Raw genomic sequence first — 16,551 nt, 5'->3', positions numbered from 1 at the left:
CGAGATAAGTGAGCTTTTCTACATATTCAATACCTTCACTGCATATAGATACAGACACTTTTGATGGCCAACTCCAGGAAGTCACTGAAAGTCCAAGAAGAATGCAACATTCTTCCACTGCTCTGTACAGCAACCACAGCACCTGCGCATAGGCTGTTTAGGATGTCCAACGTCTTCTTGAGGATCCCAAAAACACATAGCGGTTTTGACAGCAGCTTGGTGTGTGCAGATTGCAGGAGGACATGTAATAAATCAGTATTAATAAAGGCTGAAGTAGACCTCTATGCGCACTGAATGGACCTCTCAACACTAAATGTGGTCCTTTAAAGAGAACACTCACCAAAGTCACAGAGTTTGAGGACATCCTCAGAGCTGATCAGGAGGTTTTCAGGTTTGATATCTGGGGGAAATAACATGATTTATTCTCATCACTTTTCTGCCGTGTACTATTTCACCAAAATTAAAGTGTGCATAAAAACATGACTTAAATCTGCGTGGTTGGAAGTGGGTTTTTGAGGTATTCAAATCTACCGGCATAGTGAGTCATCATCATTGAGTTGGCATTTAATGTTGATTGGTAATTATACAAAATTTTGCATAAAGTGTTATTGTGTTTAATGCAGCTGTAATTAATAGATTTAACACTGCATAAAAAACACAGAGTTTCCCGTTTCCCATGGATTTAGACAGAGTTAAAATTCTCACCTCTGTGCACTATCTCATTCTTGTGACACCAGTTGATGGCTTTGATGAGCTGGTAGATGTAGATTCGTACTTTATCAGGTGGTGCACCATTGGGCAATTCCTCTAACAGCTCCAACATGTTCTGGAAATCACAATCAACAACTGAGTCTATAAACAGCTACATGTTTGTACTGGGAAGAAACTGAATGAATGGGTAAATATTTTCCTTTAACCAAAGTTACTAAAATAGTATTATCTCGTTCTTTTAAGGTGTAGTCATACTATGATGAACTGAATGAACTGATGTGTAATGGATTGAAACAATTTCCGGTGGTGAAATCGCCTAATCTGTCAGTCCCTGGTGGATTTGGTGCTCTGATGGAATGAGTGGACAACCACTGAGTTTGGATGAAGACAAACATAATGTACGGATAAAACTAACATCTACTGGACATCCACTGGCAAGCTAACAAACAATTACACAACAAAATGGTAAATAAACTATCGGGAAGCTCTCTGTCTGATATCTGCTCAAAGTTTTGAGCATGCACAAAACTTTCAGACAGACTCACCAAACATCAGCTGACAAGGAACATGTTTAAGGAATGAAAAAAGGATTTGTACAGGACTAAAAAGGACATGAACAAATATCAAAATTTCATATCCATTACTCATATGTTTCCTCAATCTGTCACCGTGTGACTTAGACTCACTCACTCAACTGTTTATCCGGGATTGGGTAGTGAGGTGACTTGGACTTTAGATATAAAATGAATGAATCAGAGCATTTAAAAATGTTGCTTTTTTTGCCCCCCCCCCCCCCCCCCAAAAAAAAAAAAAAAAAATCTCAACAAAGGAAGCTAAACAAAATATGACAACCAAATCACTGATTACAGGTTAGGTCAAGTCAACAAACATGCACAGGTGGTGTATGTCACCATTATTAATTCCCAAAACCACACTGGATCACGAATCACGAACCACTCAGGTCCATCTTTGTCTTCCGAAACATATGGTACCTGTGCACTGAATCAATTTCAGAGAAAGATGCAATGTGGCTGTTGTGTCTTAAATGACGTTCCCTCACAATGCAAGTACAGTCATACACCTTATCTGAGTCTCCCTAACTACTCCTTTGACACAATGCCTCTCTGGAGAGGACAACACTCAAAGAAGATACTTCATCTTGCCCTTACTATGAGATCATTGTGAAGTTCTTTGTGTTTTGGTGGCCACAAACCATGTGAGTTTGTAATTAGTGGCATGGCCACCATGACCATGGATTGCATATGTGCTGATGACGTTTGTTATATGTCATACTCATGGTGCATTTAGGGTTCTGTTGAATAAAATGGCAACTCTCAAGGTTGTGCGGATCATAGAACATAAGAGTTGCTTGTAAAAATTAAACTGAACCTCTGTTTTTGATGTACATACATCTGTCCAAGCATGCCACAATATTTTGACTACTGTATAAACTGATTTACACAATAGTGTAAATCAGATCTGATTTACACAATAGTGTAAATCAGGGTCTTACATGTAGGGTCTTACATGTTTCAGAATGTATGACTACATTGCTGATAACTATAAAAAGCTCTCAAAGAGTACAACACCCACCTGTGACGTACATGTTTGACAATCATGCAAATTAATTCCTTATATTTAGAGATACCACAACATATGGTTCTGTGTCACACTGAGATTCAATCAGTTCTTTCAAAAATAACTAACTGACACACAGTACTTCCAATATGATTAATCAATATTGGCTCTAAACTGTTTGAGCTTGACCTTGAGTTTGGTTTTCAATGTCATCTAAGGTCAGAGGTTGTGTGACAAATTGAAAGATGACATCTGATTTCATATTAGTGTTTAACAACAAAAACAAGGGCATCTATAAGAGCCCCTTCACACATAACACCAAACTGGGCGAAAGAAGCAGAAACCGGCTGAAAATCCACAAACAAAAAACGGAATGGGGAACCACAAAACATTCCACCTGCTGTCGGGAGGGATACACAGTCAGACAGGTGTGCACAGTTCCGTGGAGATGGTTTTGTGCACGCTTCTGTTTGCACGCACAAACACAATGCAAACACGTGGAAAGTTGTGCACACACTAGCAGAGCAAAAAAAAAAAGAAAAAACACCACAATTTATAATACTTAATTCCTATTATAAAGGATATAAATGATGTCTCCAAAAGTCAACGTAAGTCCAGATTTCTTGTTTTGTTTTGCCTTCGGTGTCCTTTGTTAGTGCTGTGTGACCAGGGCTTCATCAGCTGAGTTGCAGTACACAGCGGTCAGCTGTTCCAGCAGTGCACTGCGCTGGACAGCGACTGGACTCCAGGACCCTCAGCCACAGCTGACAATGTTGGATTCATGGTGTGTGTGTGTGTTGGGGGGGGGGGGGGGGGGGCGAAGACACACTCCGCAAGCCATTTGTGTGGACATACATTTGTGTGCGTGAGGGGGAGCGGGGAGTTCGGCACAGTCACATCCATGTGAATTAAATATAGTACTTTTCCATCTGCATCAGACGGTCAAAGCTCTTTACACATCAATGCCTCACATTTGCCCCGATGTGAGGCTGCATGCAAGGTGTCCACTACACACCGGGACCTTGCCCAAGGGCCCTTAGTGATTTTCCAGTCAGGCTGGGATTTGAACCAAGGAGTCTCTGGTCTCAAGCCCAACACTTTAACCACTAGACCATCACCAGTGTTGTCCATCCATCCATTTCCTGTCCTGTCCTGTCCTGTCCTGCTTCCTAAACCCACTTATTCCAGTTAAGGGTCATGGGGGGCTGGAGCCTATCCCTGTGGTCAATGGACAAGAAGTGGGTCTGGACAGGCTGCCAATCTATCACAGGGCTGACACATATAGACAAACATTCACACTCTCTCTCTCACACCTACAGTTAGAGTCATCAATTCACCTAACCTACATGTCTTTGAAAGTGAGAGAAAGCCGAAGCACAGGGATGGAACCCAGACAAACACGTAAACTCCACGCAGAAAGAACCAGATAGAAGCAAACCTGGGACCTTCTCACTGTGACACAACAGTGCTAACCACAAGGCCAACATGCTGCCCCACCACTGTTGTGTTTTCTACAAAAATGATGATGTTGAGGTGATGAGTTGGTGCACAGTCATAGGTCTAGACAGAGTACTGGAAAGGACTCAGCTCACAGCCTTGTGGAGCTCCTGTAATGAGGGACTGTGTGGGGGATTGGTCAGGGCCCATCCTTACTGACTGTCGCTGGACTGAAGTAATTTACCCACCCAAAGATCTTGTAGTGAAAACCCACGTTGGACAGTTTGGAGAACAGCCTGATGGGAGTGACTGTATCAAAAGAAGAGCTGTAATCTACAGACAGCAGCGGTGCGTATGTACCTTGCTTTCAGTGAAGTATAGTACAGTGTGGAGGGCAGTGGAGATAGAATCATCTGTTAATCTACTGGCTCTGTATGCATACGGGTGTGGATCCAGAGTGGGTGGGAGAGCAGTCTTATGTGCTCTAGGCACTTCGAAGTTGGTTATTCTTATCTGTTTGAAACTAGCATTATTGTGGATTTCTGTAAGCAGGAGGGAACAGCGCACCGTACCAGGGATAAGTTAAAGATATTCTGGAACACATTAGCTACCTCAGTAGCCCTGCCTGAGGTACCATCCGGGCTGGATGTTTTTCTGTATATTGATGTGACAGGCACCAGCCGTCTGTATGGTGAATGATTGGCTGTTGGGAGCTGAAGACGAAACTGCAGCAGAAGGCAGGACAATCTCTGTTCTCATTATCTCATGGTGGCTAAAGAAATATCTGAGCTGCTCTACCACGTCAATGCTCTACATGGATCTGAAGGACCACTTGCACCATTTATAGCTGTTTGTTAAATGTATTGCTCATTATTGTCACCCAACAAGTGATATTGTGTGTGTGTGTGTGTGTGTGTGTGTGTGTGTGTGTGTGTGTGTGTGTGTGTGTGTGTGTGTGTGTGTGTGTGTGTGTGTGTGTGTGTGTGTGTGTGTGTGTGTGAGAGAGACAGAGAGTGGTAGCAAGCTTATTGTATTCGGCTGCAAATTTGCGTAGCCTGAGTTGCCAGTTTGTTAGGCACACGTAAATGGTACGTAAATGGATTTAATTTACATCGCGCTTTTCCATCTGCATCAGATGCTCAAAGCGCTTTACAATAACGCCTCACATGCACCCCAATGCAGGTGTGCAGCAAATTCCCCTTCATGAAGAAGTGAAGATGCATTCTCATAAAAATTAACACCACCAGCCGGCACTGCCTCATACTACAACATTAATTAGCCTTTACTTTCTGCTCACTAATGCTGTGTTTGCATTATAAATGAAAAATGCACCAATTATTCATTGTGCTTCTTGTTGCATAAACTAATAGTACCACATTTTAAAAATAAATGTGGCTTATACACCAGTGTGATTTATACTTTATATGTGGCTTTTCCCTTCTTCATGATGCATTTTTGGACAAATGCGGCTCTTACTCTGGTGCGACACATAATCTGGAAAATACATAATACATTTCATCATAAATTTTGATTGCACACGGCTGAACACTTGTCATACTGTTATCATTTTCTCCTCCAGAATTCAGGCAATTGTAATTTCTCTGCCTGTTCTTTTAGAAAAGTGACACAAAATTGCAATGCAAAAGTAATGAGGATATGCTATTCTAGAATGAAGACCGTATGAAGATAAAAGTCATGAAATAAACAGTTGGCTGGATACCCTGGCAACACAGAGGGGAATACCATTATTCACCAGCAGCATAATTCATATGTTGCCATGGTGATGCTCTGTCTGTTTAAATAACCAATCCCAACATCCTTGAATTTACATTGTAGCTATGACAAAATACCAACATGAAGGATTCATGCATATATGCAGAGATAACAGTGATGGCGTCATTTTACTTACCCGCTCAACATATTCAAAGACAAGATACAGCTTCCCTCGTCTACGAAACGCCTCCTTCAGTTCAACTATGTTGTCCTGCTTCAGTGTCCGAAGCATCTTCAGCTCCCGCAGAGTGGTCTCCTTGACCTCCTCATTTTCTGTGCAGAAATAAAACACAGAAATAACTTTCTTTTTCTCACAATCCCTTCCTCCCTTCAGCATTCCCTCACTCACCTTCACTGTCTTTGAATTTTTTAATGGCCACCAGTTCATTGGTTTCCTGCAAACACATGAGGACATGAATTGGCATATAATTCAATAAGTCAAACGAAGGCAACAAGTTCTTCTGAATGAATAGAAACGCATATAGAGCCACAGACAGACACATAGCTGCTGTAGGAACACAGTTGTGGCTGTCTTCCAGGGCACGGTTTCATAAAACAGTCTAATCGTTTAGTCTACCAAACTTACTTAGTCAACTAAGGTTAGTCACCCAACATTAGTCGTTTAATCTCTGTTTCACATAGATGGGTAAACTTGTAGATTAGCCGTCTAATGTTAGTCAACGATTTTCAGGGGTATAAGCGGCCTTGCGATTGCCGTTGCCAAGGAACGGCTCCAATGTGTGAGAGTTTTGTTTACTTCCGGGTTGGTCAACCTGCTACAACCATGGCCGAGTCCGGCGCACCACAGGAGAAGCGCTCCGGGAAAAAGGCCCCTACATTTTCCAAAGCGGAGGAAGCACTTTTGGAGGAATAGAAGCAACGTAGGGGTGCTCATGAACACTCATGAGCACCATTAAAACTCCAGCTTTTGTGACTTCGGATCATTCTTCTCGACAAGAGTCAAGACAGAAGTCAGACCACCAGAGCAAGAATTTTAGCTGAGGAAGCTTCTGCGATTTGAAGCGAAACGTCCTTGCGTCAAGCAACCCAGTCCAGTCGAAGATTCAAGCTTCTCTACTATGGAAACCACCTGGACAACTGAGCGCCTACACAGAAACATGTTCCAAAGAAACAACATCGGCCCTAACTGCCACAAGACGGGCTTGGGAGGAGATCGTAGTGTCCCTCAATAGGTAGCTGGACAAATCGCCCGATGTGCAGGATAAGTGCTAAACTAACATCCCTTATGATTCGCCACATTGTCAAGTTGGAGATGTGCATGGTGTCGCTGATAACCTGTTGAAAGGTCCCACAGGTGTAAAACCTCAGCGCAATCAAAACCTGAAGAAGGGCTAGCAAGGTATGTAGCAGGCTAAAAATACAAAACTTTAGCTAACTAAGCACTTTGTGCAATGACTAACGTCAAAAGATTAGTTGACTAAACAAAATTAGACCACTTTATGAAACCGGGCCCTGAAGGGTGAATTGTAATTATATGCACATAAGCAGAATAACAACTGTTTATGGGTGGACATTAAGGTTGCTGTCTGTTGGTCAAGAAAGCGTTTAACTTTTCAAATATGCAAAGCTAATGGCCCACTTCTACAGTGCAGTTGTCACTCTTTCAAAGAAGAAGTAAGTTCTATGAGATGTATTTGGTCGTAGTGCTTATCCTGATTCCATAACATGAACATACATATAAATGGGATTTATTCAAGACTCAAAAGTACATTAATAGAAATAAAACATGCACTGAGGTCCATATCTGAATAGCTCTGAGGAACTTACACAGAAAAATTCAAATCCAACATTCATAACCAATGGGTTCTGTTCCTGGATTTATATTTAAGACTAGTGGTGAGTACAGCACAAATTTTACAGCACACAGTTGTTCAAGTGTTCCATAAATCAATACACCAGATTTCTCATTTGAGCTTGACACAACTATAAATCAAACACTGTACAGAGGGTACCACTACTCTCATATTTAGAGAAACCAATAACTAATTTAAAAATGTTATAAGATACATACAGTTTATTTATCATTTTTTAATCATTCCAAAATTTATGAGTAACAAAGGGTTACTTCCACAGATGACATGTGAAACATCCCCCGAAGTCACATTAGCTTGAGCATACAACTGGCTACATTGTGTAGATCATTCATCACTTAAAGTAATACTATGTATCTGAGGTATTTAAGGGTGCTCCTTTCTTCCAGTGCTACACCATTCATATAAAATGTTACCAAATAAATGCCCGTCAAATTGCTGTTCTAGAGGACATAATGGCAATTTTCTTTGACATTTTATTATACAGAGTAGTTCACACCAAAAAGTTCACATAATTTCAACAATCTGTTCAACCCAGTAACTGAGCATTCATATAGCAGAAGATCATCAACATACATAATGTGGTTTATCCTTATATCAATATCAGTTGACATGGCAGGTGTTAAGACTACTGCGTAGGTTATCCGACACTGAACAAGTGTGGAGACAAAATTCCACCCTGACTAACTCCAGTGGAAACACCAAAGAACTCTAATGGTTCATTCCACCACACACATTTTTTGGCTTGTGTACTAAATAACCAATTGGTTATTTATCCTTGTGATGTATTTGGGAACTGGATCGTATAATATACTGTACTAGACCATGTGATTTACTCTATCAAAGTCTTTGCTGGCATCTAATAAACAAGCACATACTACCATTAAGCACACTATAGGCATCAATCATTTTCCTTATTCAAGCAGTGCATGCTGGGCCATGCCATAGTTCACAACTACCCAAAACACACTATAAGCACAGGCAGCAATGTAAATATTGAAGATTTTGAAGGCAGGAAAGTCGTCATTTTGAAAGAATTTTGCAAAAAATGGGGCTACAAAGTAGGTGGGACACGGAAGAAAGAACTTGTGGCTCTATCTTATGCACTCACACTACAAAATACCCCCGTAGTACAAATGAAGATGATGAACAGGGGCCCGTTAAGAAAGAATAAGTCTTTACTGACAGATGAAGTTGACAATTCCTGATCTGTTACAACTGTTAGACATTTGGGAAAATGGGACTTCTGCAAGAAGCAAATGTTCCTCCTGAGTCCTGCATGTAGATATTAACGAGTATCTCATACAGAAAGATGAGCAAAACCTGTATGACCATACAACACACAGGGTCTACAGACTGAGACGTGCCCATTTATAGGGTGTTTTCCTATAGAGTCTATATTCTATGTACCAGTAATACATACTGTGTATCAATATATAATACTGGCAAGCAGTGCACTGTACTTCATGCCATGACACAATCATCAGACCTATACGGTGGTTTACCATAATATAGACATTATCAAACATTTGGCTGTTTATTTGGATACATAAAAGCTAAAAGTAACTAATTTAGTGCACTCAGCTCATCCTTGGGGATCTTATGATTCCAATGGAAAAACAGCAGATCAAATGTAATGAAGTAATCTGTTTTTTCCACTTTTGTATTCCATACGGCTCATCCACGGAACAATGTGGACCTGGCATGCTGCTTTAACACGGCTTAAAGCTGCTAATTAAACTTTAAGGGCAAAAGATAAATCATGGAAGCAGTGCTTAAGGGCACCCTACTAATCAAACCAAGGAACCTCTGGTCTGCCTCTATAACCTCTAGGTTACCATCTCTCTTGTGAAATTGTGCTTCGTCATCACTGTTTCTGTCATATATGGTGACACAGTATTTTCATATGAAAATTATTATTTGAAGGAGTGTCTGCGTCCATTTATGGCTAAAGATGGGAGTGTAAAGCAGGTGTGTGCACATGTGCAGAATATTACAGTGACTGAGATTTATAAAAGAGGACCGCGTGTATACACAAAGCTTTATTACTCTGATAAAACAAATGTGGATGAACATTTTTGGCTCAGTTTTAGTTGTGGATCTACACAGAGGTTTATAAATCAGGCCTCTGCTGTACTGACTGAACCATGATCACAACAAACTCTGAAAATATGAAAGAAGCTAGAATTTTAATGACCTTTATTGCATGGGAATATCAGACAGACAGACAGGCAGATAGATAGATAGATAGATAGATAGATAGATAGATAGATAGATAGATAGATAGATAGATAGATAGATAGATAGATAGATAGATAGATAGATAGATAGATAGATAGATAGATAGATAGATAGATAGATAGATAGATAGATAGATAGATAGATAGATAGATAGATAGATAGATAGATAGATAGATAGATAGATAGATAGATAGATAGATAGATAGATAGATAGATAGATAGATAATTGTAGAAGGAAAGGTGAACAGGACAGTAAAAGAAGGGATGCTATTTAAATGGTTTTCCTGCCTACTCTCAACACAAAAATGAGAATTTATCCAAGTTCCAGGCAGTGCCAAGAACAGAGTCATGCAAATGCTTTCATTCCAGTTATTATACCATAGGGACACATGCATATAAAATGCAAGATATTTTTGGCATACTTAATATGCATCTTGGTTTGCCTCAGCTACTTGCAGCTTGCTTGATTGACCTTGCTGGATTTGGCTTGGCTGCAGATTTCATATTTGACCACAGCCTCAATTCCAATTTTTTTTTGAAAAACAACACAATACATAATTTTAACAAAGAATACGAAAAAGATCAAGGATCAAGGAATTTTACTTGCCACGTCCACAGAGGTATAAAGTAAAACATGCGGTGTGATGAAGTGCTCTGTTCTGATTTGTACATCTCCAGGAAAAATAAAATGATCAAAGTAAAGCTAAAAAAAATAGGACAATGAAACAGTCAAGGTCCATCCAGCCATACATTTTCTATACTCGCATAATCCAATTAAGGGTGACGGGGGACTGCAGCCCATCCCAGCAGTCATAGGGCGTGAGGCAGGGTACAGTGCATCTGGAAAGTATTCACAGAGCTTAAATTTTCTACATTTTGTTCTGTTGCAACCTTATTCCAAAATGGACAAATTTCATTTTTTTTCCCCTCAAACGTCTACACACAATACCCCATAATAACAATGTGAATTTTTTTTTTTTTAGGTTTTTGCAAATTTATTAAAAATAAAAAACTAAGAAATCACACGTACATACATAAATATGCACAGCATTTGCCATGAAGCTCAAAATTGATTTCAGGTGCATCATGCTTCCACTGATCATCGTTGGGATGTTACTACATCTCAGGAAGTAGATGTTTCTAAATGTCAAACTCGATTCATTTTATAGTTCCAAATCCTAAAGTGAGCTGGGTTTTAAAAATCCTTTCAGTCACTTGAATCCATATTACCAAGAGTACAGAAATCCTATATGAAATACAAGCCCACCATCTCCAACTATTAATCAATGAATTGGGGCAGTCTATTGTTTATATATTTAGAAAACAGCTTCATGCCAACCACAGAGCCAGCCAGGCTGTGTCATTAGCGCTATATATTTATATCATTCAGCTACACAAAAATGAGCTACATCTAAAGTGTCTGTGTTTTCCCACTCAGGTAGTCTGTATTTCAGTATTTTTTCTGACACTCGGGTGGATGAAATGATCACTATTGCAGTTTAGTCACGGGTGCATTGTCTGAATCTAACACTGACCTGGGTTCAACGCTTGACTCTGTGGTTCTCCATGTTTCATTTGCGGTGAATAAGTTAAATAAGTACTGACAGAAAATGATACTCATCCTATCTGCAGATTTATGAGTCCCACTGGTACCAAATCTGGGCACAGATCTGAATTCTCTCTCGTTGAGAGTAACTTGTTGGATCCCTTCAGCGGATCTGTTAATAACAACTCTGAGTCCCTACAGGAAGAGACCATCAGTGGATCAGAATCCACTCAGATTGACACTGACGAGAAAGATCTTGATTTACTGGCCTGAGATATGGTGTAAGAAGGTTGTGCAGGTTATAGGGAGAGATGAGAGTGCAGTCTTGTTTTCATTTTATCGGTTGTTTGGTGTTAGCAGCAGGTGTTCATGCTGCTAACACCAAATTAGCAGCATGAATTGAGTTCATTGGATGAACTCAATTCAATTTGTGCAGGATTTCCATCTAATAAAAATATGTAGCCCCAACTCAAATAAAATACATCCATGTAAGATAATGTAATTTAATTTAGTTGGGACTACATATATTTATTAGGTGGACTCCAATCCTATCAAGTAGTTTTTTTTTAGTGTATCACTCAAACAAATGACTCACTGGATGAACTCAATTCAATTTTGTGCAGGATTTCCATCTAATAAAAATACGTAGCACCAACTCAAATAAAATACATCCATGCAAGATAATGTAATTTAATTTAGTTGGGACTACATATATTTATTAGGTGGAATCCAATCCTATCAGTCAGGCTTTTTTTTGAGTGGATCACTCAAACAAATGACTCATTGGATGAACTTGATTCAATTTTGTGCAGGATTTCCATCTAATAAATACTGTATATGTAGTCCCAACTAAATTAAATTGAATTATTTTGCATGGGTGCACTTTATTTGAGTTGGGGCTATATATTTTTATTAGATGGAAATCCTGCTCATAACTGAATTGAGTTCATCCACTGCATCAGTTTTTTTGAATGCATGCAACTCAAGGGTTAACAGTGGAATCTGGGTTAATGATTTGAATGAATCAGGACTCACCCAATTCTAATTTTTACAAGGCTGATGCACACCTTGAGTATTATGTTCTGGCTCACAACAAATCCCTGTAGTTTGTGGACCACATTGTCCATTCTTTGGTTGATGTAGTAAACCAACAAGCACTGGAATCAGCTATTTTATCTGTCTATTTAGGGATGGAACGCATGACCACATGTTTAATATCTAATTGGGCCATGTGGGCAAAAACAAGAGCAGGAGTTGTGGAATAAGTGATACCTGAAAGAAAAATAAGAATGCAGACAAATTTAAAGTTGGTTGACTTGGTGTGTGCCAAGAATGATTCAGCATCAGCCTGCTCCTTGTGGTATTTAACCCTTTGAGTATAAGAATGCACATATGCACATAACTGTGGTAACAATGACGTGTAACATGTGTACTATATCATGTACTAAAGGTGAAGTATAAAGCCTGGTGTTTGTATAATGTCCAAAATAGTATATGTAAGCCGCCCTCTAGTCTTCAATGCAAGGAAATGCATTTCTATGCAGAGACCACAGCAGCCATGTTGGTGCAGCCAAATTACTTTCCTATTTAATTGTACAATTACACAATTAACTCAGTTATCTGTAGCCAATTACTTAAATCATTGGTAAAAGCACTCCCACTTATATTTAGCTTTGATCTGGTGGTATAGTTGCAAATCATTACTCATATTCACAATGATTTATACTCACTCAACCACTAATTTTGTCATCCACACAGCTACAAAATTCAACTGTCAACAGTCTTGCAAATGAATTACAAGAGAAACTTGTTCAGCTTCCAAAGCTACCTGATGCGCGGCACTGATAGTTTCTGCAAGATCAGCTGCAAGAGTTCAAGTGAGTTTAATTTGAGGCAAAAAACAAAACAAAACAAAAAACAAACAAACAAACAAACCCCCCCCCCCTAAAAATAATAATAATTGGGGGGAACTTTGCACATACATTGGATATCATGGAGGTTTTCATATCAATGAATGGTATAAGCGTTGTCAAGGATATGTACACAGAGGTGTGTGGAAACAAGGCGTTAGAGGTTTTATCCCAGTTTGAGAGCCAGTACTTGCACATAAGTGATTACTTGTCTGAAAAACATAGGTTGTTGTTATTACGTCTGCCAAAGATGTAATAAAATCATCAGCTTTTTTTTATTTGTCTGTCTGTCTGTTAGCAGGATTTCGTCAAAACTACTGCACAGATTTTGACAAACGTTTCACCACAGATACATATTAGGCAATGGAAGAACCCATTCAATTTTGGAGGTTATCTGGATCCGGATCTGGATTCTGGATCAAGTTTCACTTTATATATGCTTTGAGGGATTACTGTTAGCAGGATTTCATCAAAACTACTTCACGGACTCTCGCCAAACTTTCACCACAGATACATATTAGGCCATGGAAGACTAGTACATTTTGGAGGTGATCCAGATTCTGGATCAAGATTAATTTTCCATAGGCTTTGAAGGATTATGTTAAAACTACTTCACGGATTCTCACCAAATTTGCACCACAGATAGATATTAGGGCATGAAAGACTCCACTGAATTTTGGAGGTGATCCAGATCCGGATTGGCGGATGTCATAAATCTCTGATTGCTCTTGTTATTACTGTTGTTATTATTATTTATGGCGCACAGGCTGAAGTCTATCCACTGTAGGCCTGTTGTTTTCCTGAAGGAAGGGCCGACGTCACTGTGAACAAAGGCCCCACAATGGAAGCTGCAGCTAACAGTTCTCTTGCTAACACAAGCTGATTGTTCGACACAGTGTTTAGCAGAAATTGTACAGCGACTTTAGACAGGGTCAGTGGGTTTGATCCCCGTGTGGCAGGGTGTCACCTGTCATAGAGAAAGGCACTCAGCTCCTGAAAGGGCACAGTTTTGAGGCATGTGGTCCTCTACAAATACACAAATTTGACATAAAAATGTAGTGGAAGCAGATAAAGATGGAGAGATTCCAAGAAACTTTGCAGCAAAGGTAGGAGGCTGCAAAATCTAAATACACACACACACACACACACACACACACACACACACACACACACACACACACACACACACACACACACACACACACACACACACACACACACACACACACACACACACACACACGACATTTAAATCAAGAAGAAATGATAAATAGCTATACACTGGCCCAAAATAAATATATAAAAGATCAGACCAGAATAAGTCCCATAATAACGTACCACATAACATACCATTAATCACAGACCGTGTTGGGTGTAACACATTACAAACACATAAAATAATCGTGTTACTGCAATCACATCACATTTGTCTCACTACTATTGGAGCTGGAAATGTAAATTTTGGGATTGTTAGTGAAATGTAGGACTGTGGTGTGGGCCGCCAGAAGAGGAGGTACTGCTGGCCCACCACCAGAGGGCGCCCTGCCTGAAGTGCGGGCTTCAGGCACGAGAGGGCGCTGCCGCCTCCAGGAACAAGCCGTGGTGACAGCTGTCACCCATCAACCATGACAGCTGTCACTGATCATCTACTCCACATCTGGAATAAAAGCAGGAAGACACCTCCACCACATTGCCGAGATATCATCTTCATCAAGAGGTAATATCCTCAGCCTTTGTGGTAACTTTCTAAATCTATCTATTGTGAGTGTTTGCAGGAATACCGGTCCTTAGTTTGTGGAGGCTGTGCAGGACCACCATAATTGTTCTGGGTGTACACACACCCACACTTGACTGTTTTTGTTTTCTGCCAGCAGTACCAGATCCGACACGCCGAGACGGTGGCCACCTGGGGATTTCGGGACTTGGCGGCTCCAGTATCCCTCGGGTTCGGTGGCGGTGGAAATCGTGTGGTTCCGGTTCGTCTCCAGACGGGCGTCTCCTATCGTCGAGCCTGCCCACACGACACCTTTATTAATTGACTTGTGTACATTCTGTAATCTGCTGTGTTTGGTTGTGACATTCACAACAGTAAAGTGTTCTAATTTAACTCCTTCCATTGTCCGTTCATTTACGCCCCCTGTTGTGGGTCCGTGTCACTACACTTTCCCAACATAGGACTATGTTATTGGAAAACACGTTATCATCCTGCCCATTAATTTGCTGTTGTGAAATATTGTTCCTGTGAGCTGTTCATTCTGTCTAATCGATTTCTGCTCTGTCCTCTTGTCCGAGGTGCGAGCAACATCACTGATGGTCCTTGAGACGTATCATGGAAGAGGAGCATCACGTGGTTCTTCTGTCAGTCTCCTCTGTTTGAGTGTGAAGCGCAAAACTGGCTGGCTTCACCTTCTTTGGATTGTAACCGGGGCAGGGAAATGGTTAAGGGCCATGGCCTGCTATGGCTCAACGTGGATACTGAGCTACTTGTAACTGTTGCTGGGGTTTTGGGGAACAGAATCAATGACAATCCCACTTCACAGGTCCTTGATCTTTTACCACTTGATTGTACTACTGCTCACTATAACAACTTGACTTTCTAAGTACCTGGATGTTTTGTTTCGTTATCTCTGTTTTGTGTGTTTGACCATTCTTTGTTGTGCTTTGTTTATTAGGTTTTTTGTTATCGGTAGTACGGCCAAAGCAGATGGTCACCCCTCTGAGTCTGGTCTGCTTGAGGTTTCTTCCTACAATAAAAAATGCCCGAGGGAGTTTTTGCTTATCACTGTCGTCTACATGCTTGTTCAGAGTGGTAAGGTTAGACATTACCTTGTCTAAATTCAGCAATCATACTTCACATTCCTAAATTAGCAGATTCCCATGAACACAGCATGGCTGGCTAGCTGGCAACATCTTTGTTTATTCTCCTAATGATGCCAGAAAATGGAATAAAAAAAAAAATCAAAGTCTGTCAACATCCATTCCAATGGAATATTCAGGGGACACTGCAGGCACCAATGTAAAACAACTCATATAGAGTGGAGGCGAAATGTTCTTAAATAGCTGTTGTGAAATATCAAAACTGTGTGTGTGGTAAGATGAACATTTACGCCAAAACAGTTGGTAGGCTTTAATGGCGTTAATTAAACAGCCACGGATCTCTTAAACTGTAAAACTGCAAAAATGTAGAGAGTGTGTTTGTGTGTGTGTGCGGGGGTGGGTGGGGGGGTTGGGGGGTGTGACACACACAGACACATCACAAACACTTACTTATAATCATTTGTTATGTGTGCAGTGCAATGCATGTACAGTAAGCTTATGTTTGGCTATAGGCTGTATAGCCTATAATAAATTTAATTAATTTAATTTAATTAGCTTATAATGCGCCAAATCACAGCAAAAGCTGTCTGAAGGCGCCTTACATAAAACAAGGCAATATAAAATTGAATAAATAATTAAAAAGAAATAAAAAATTCAAATACATAAATAAAACAGAAGTAAAAGAATAAAACAAATAAAAATAAAA

General features: G+C 40.1%; 1 protein-coding gene across 4 annotated transcripts in view; it reads right to left on the bottom strand.

Annotated features, from left to right (window-relative positions):
• Nucleotides 1–16,551, bottom strand: part of cdkl5 (cyclin-dependent kinase-like 5) — a 135,726-nt gene that overhangs the window by 64,363 nt on the left and 54,812 nt on the right. For all 4 annotated transcript variants that reach the window (XM_034194650.1, XM_034194665.1, XM_034194671.1 and 1 more), the window contains exons 3-6: nucleotides 5,849–5,894; nucleotides 5,636–5,772; nucleotides 706–826; nucleotides 341–400 (exon numbers count right to left, since the gene is read on the bottom strand). In XM_034194650.1, the coding sequence (XP_034050541.1) occupies nucleotides 341–400; nucleotides 706–826; nucleotides 5,636–5,772; nucleotides 5,849–5,894 (364 nt within the window). The remainder of the gene's footprint in view (nucleotides 1–340; nucleotides 401–705; nucleotides 827–5,635; nucleotides 5,773–5,848; nucleotides 5,895–16,551) is intronic.

The sequence above is a fragment of the Thalassophryne amazonica genome, chromosome 2 (assembly GCF_902500255.1).
Source record: "Thalassophryne amazonica chromosome 2, fThaAma1.1, whole genome shotgun sequence".
Lineage (NCBI taxonomy): Eukaryota > Metazoa > Chordata > Actinopteri > Batrachoidiformes > Batrachoididae > Thalassophryne > Thalassophryne amazonica.
The sequence above is the reverse complement of the archived record's forward strand: the minus strand, read 5'-3'. Positions and strand labels throughout refer to the sequence as shown.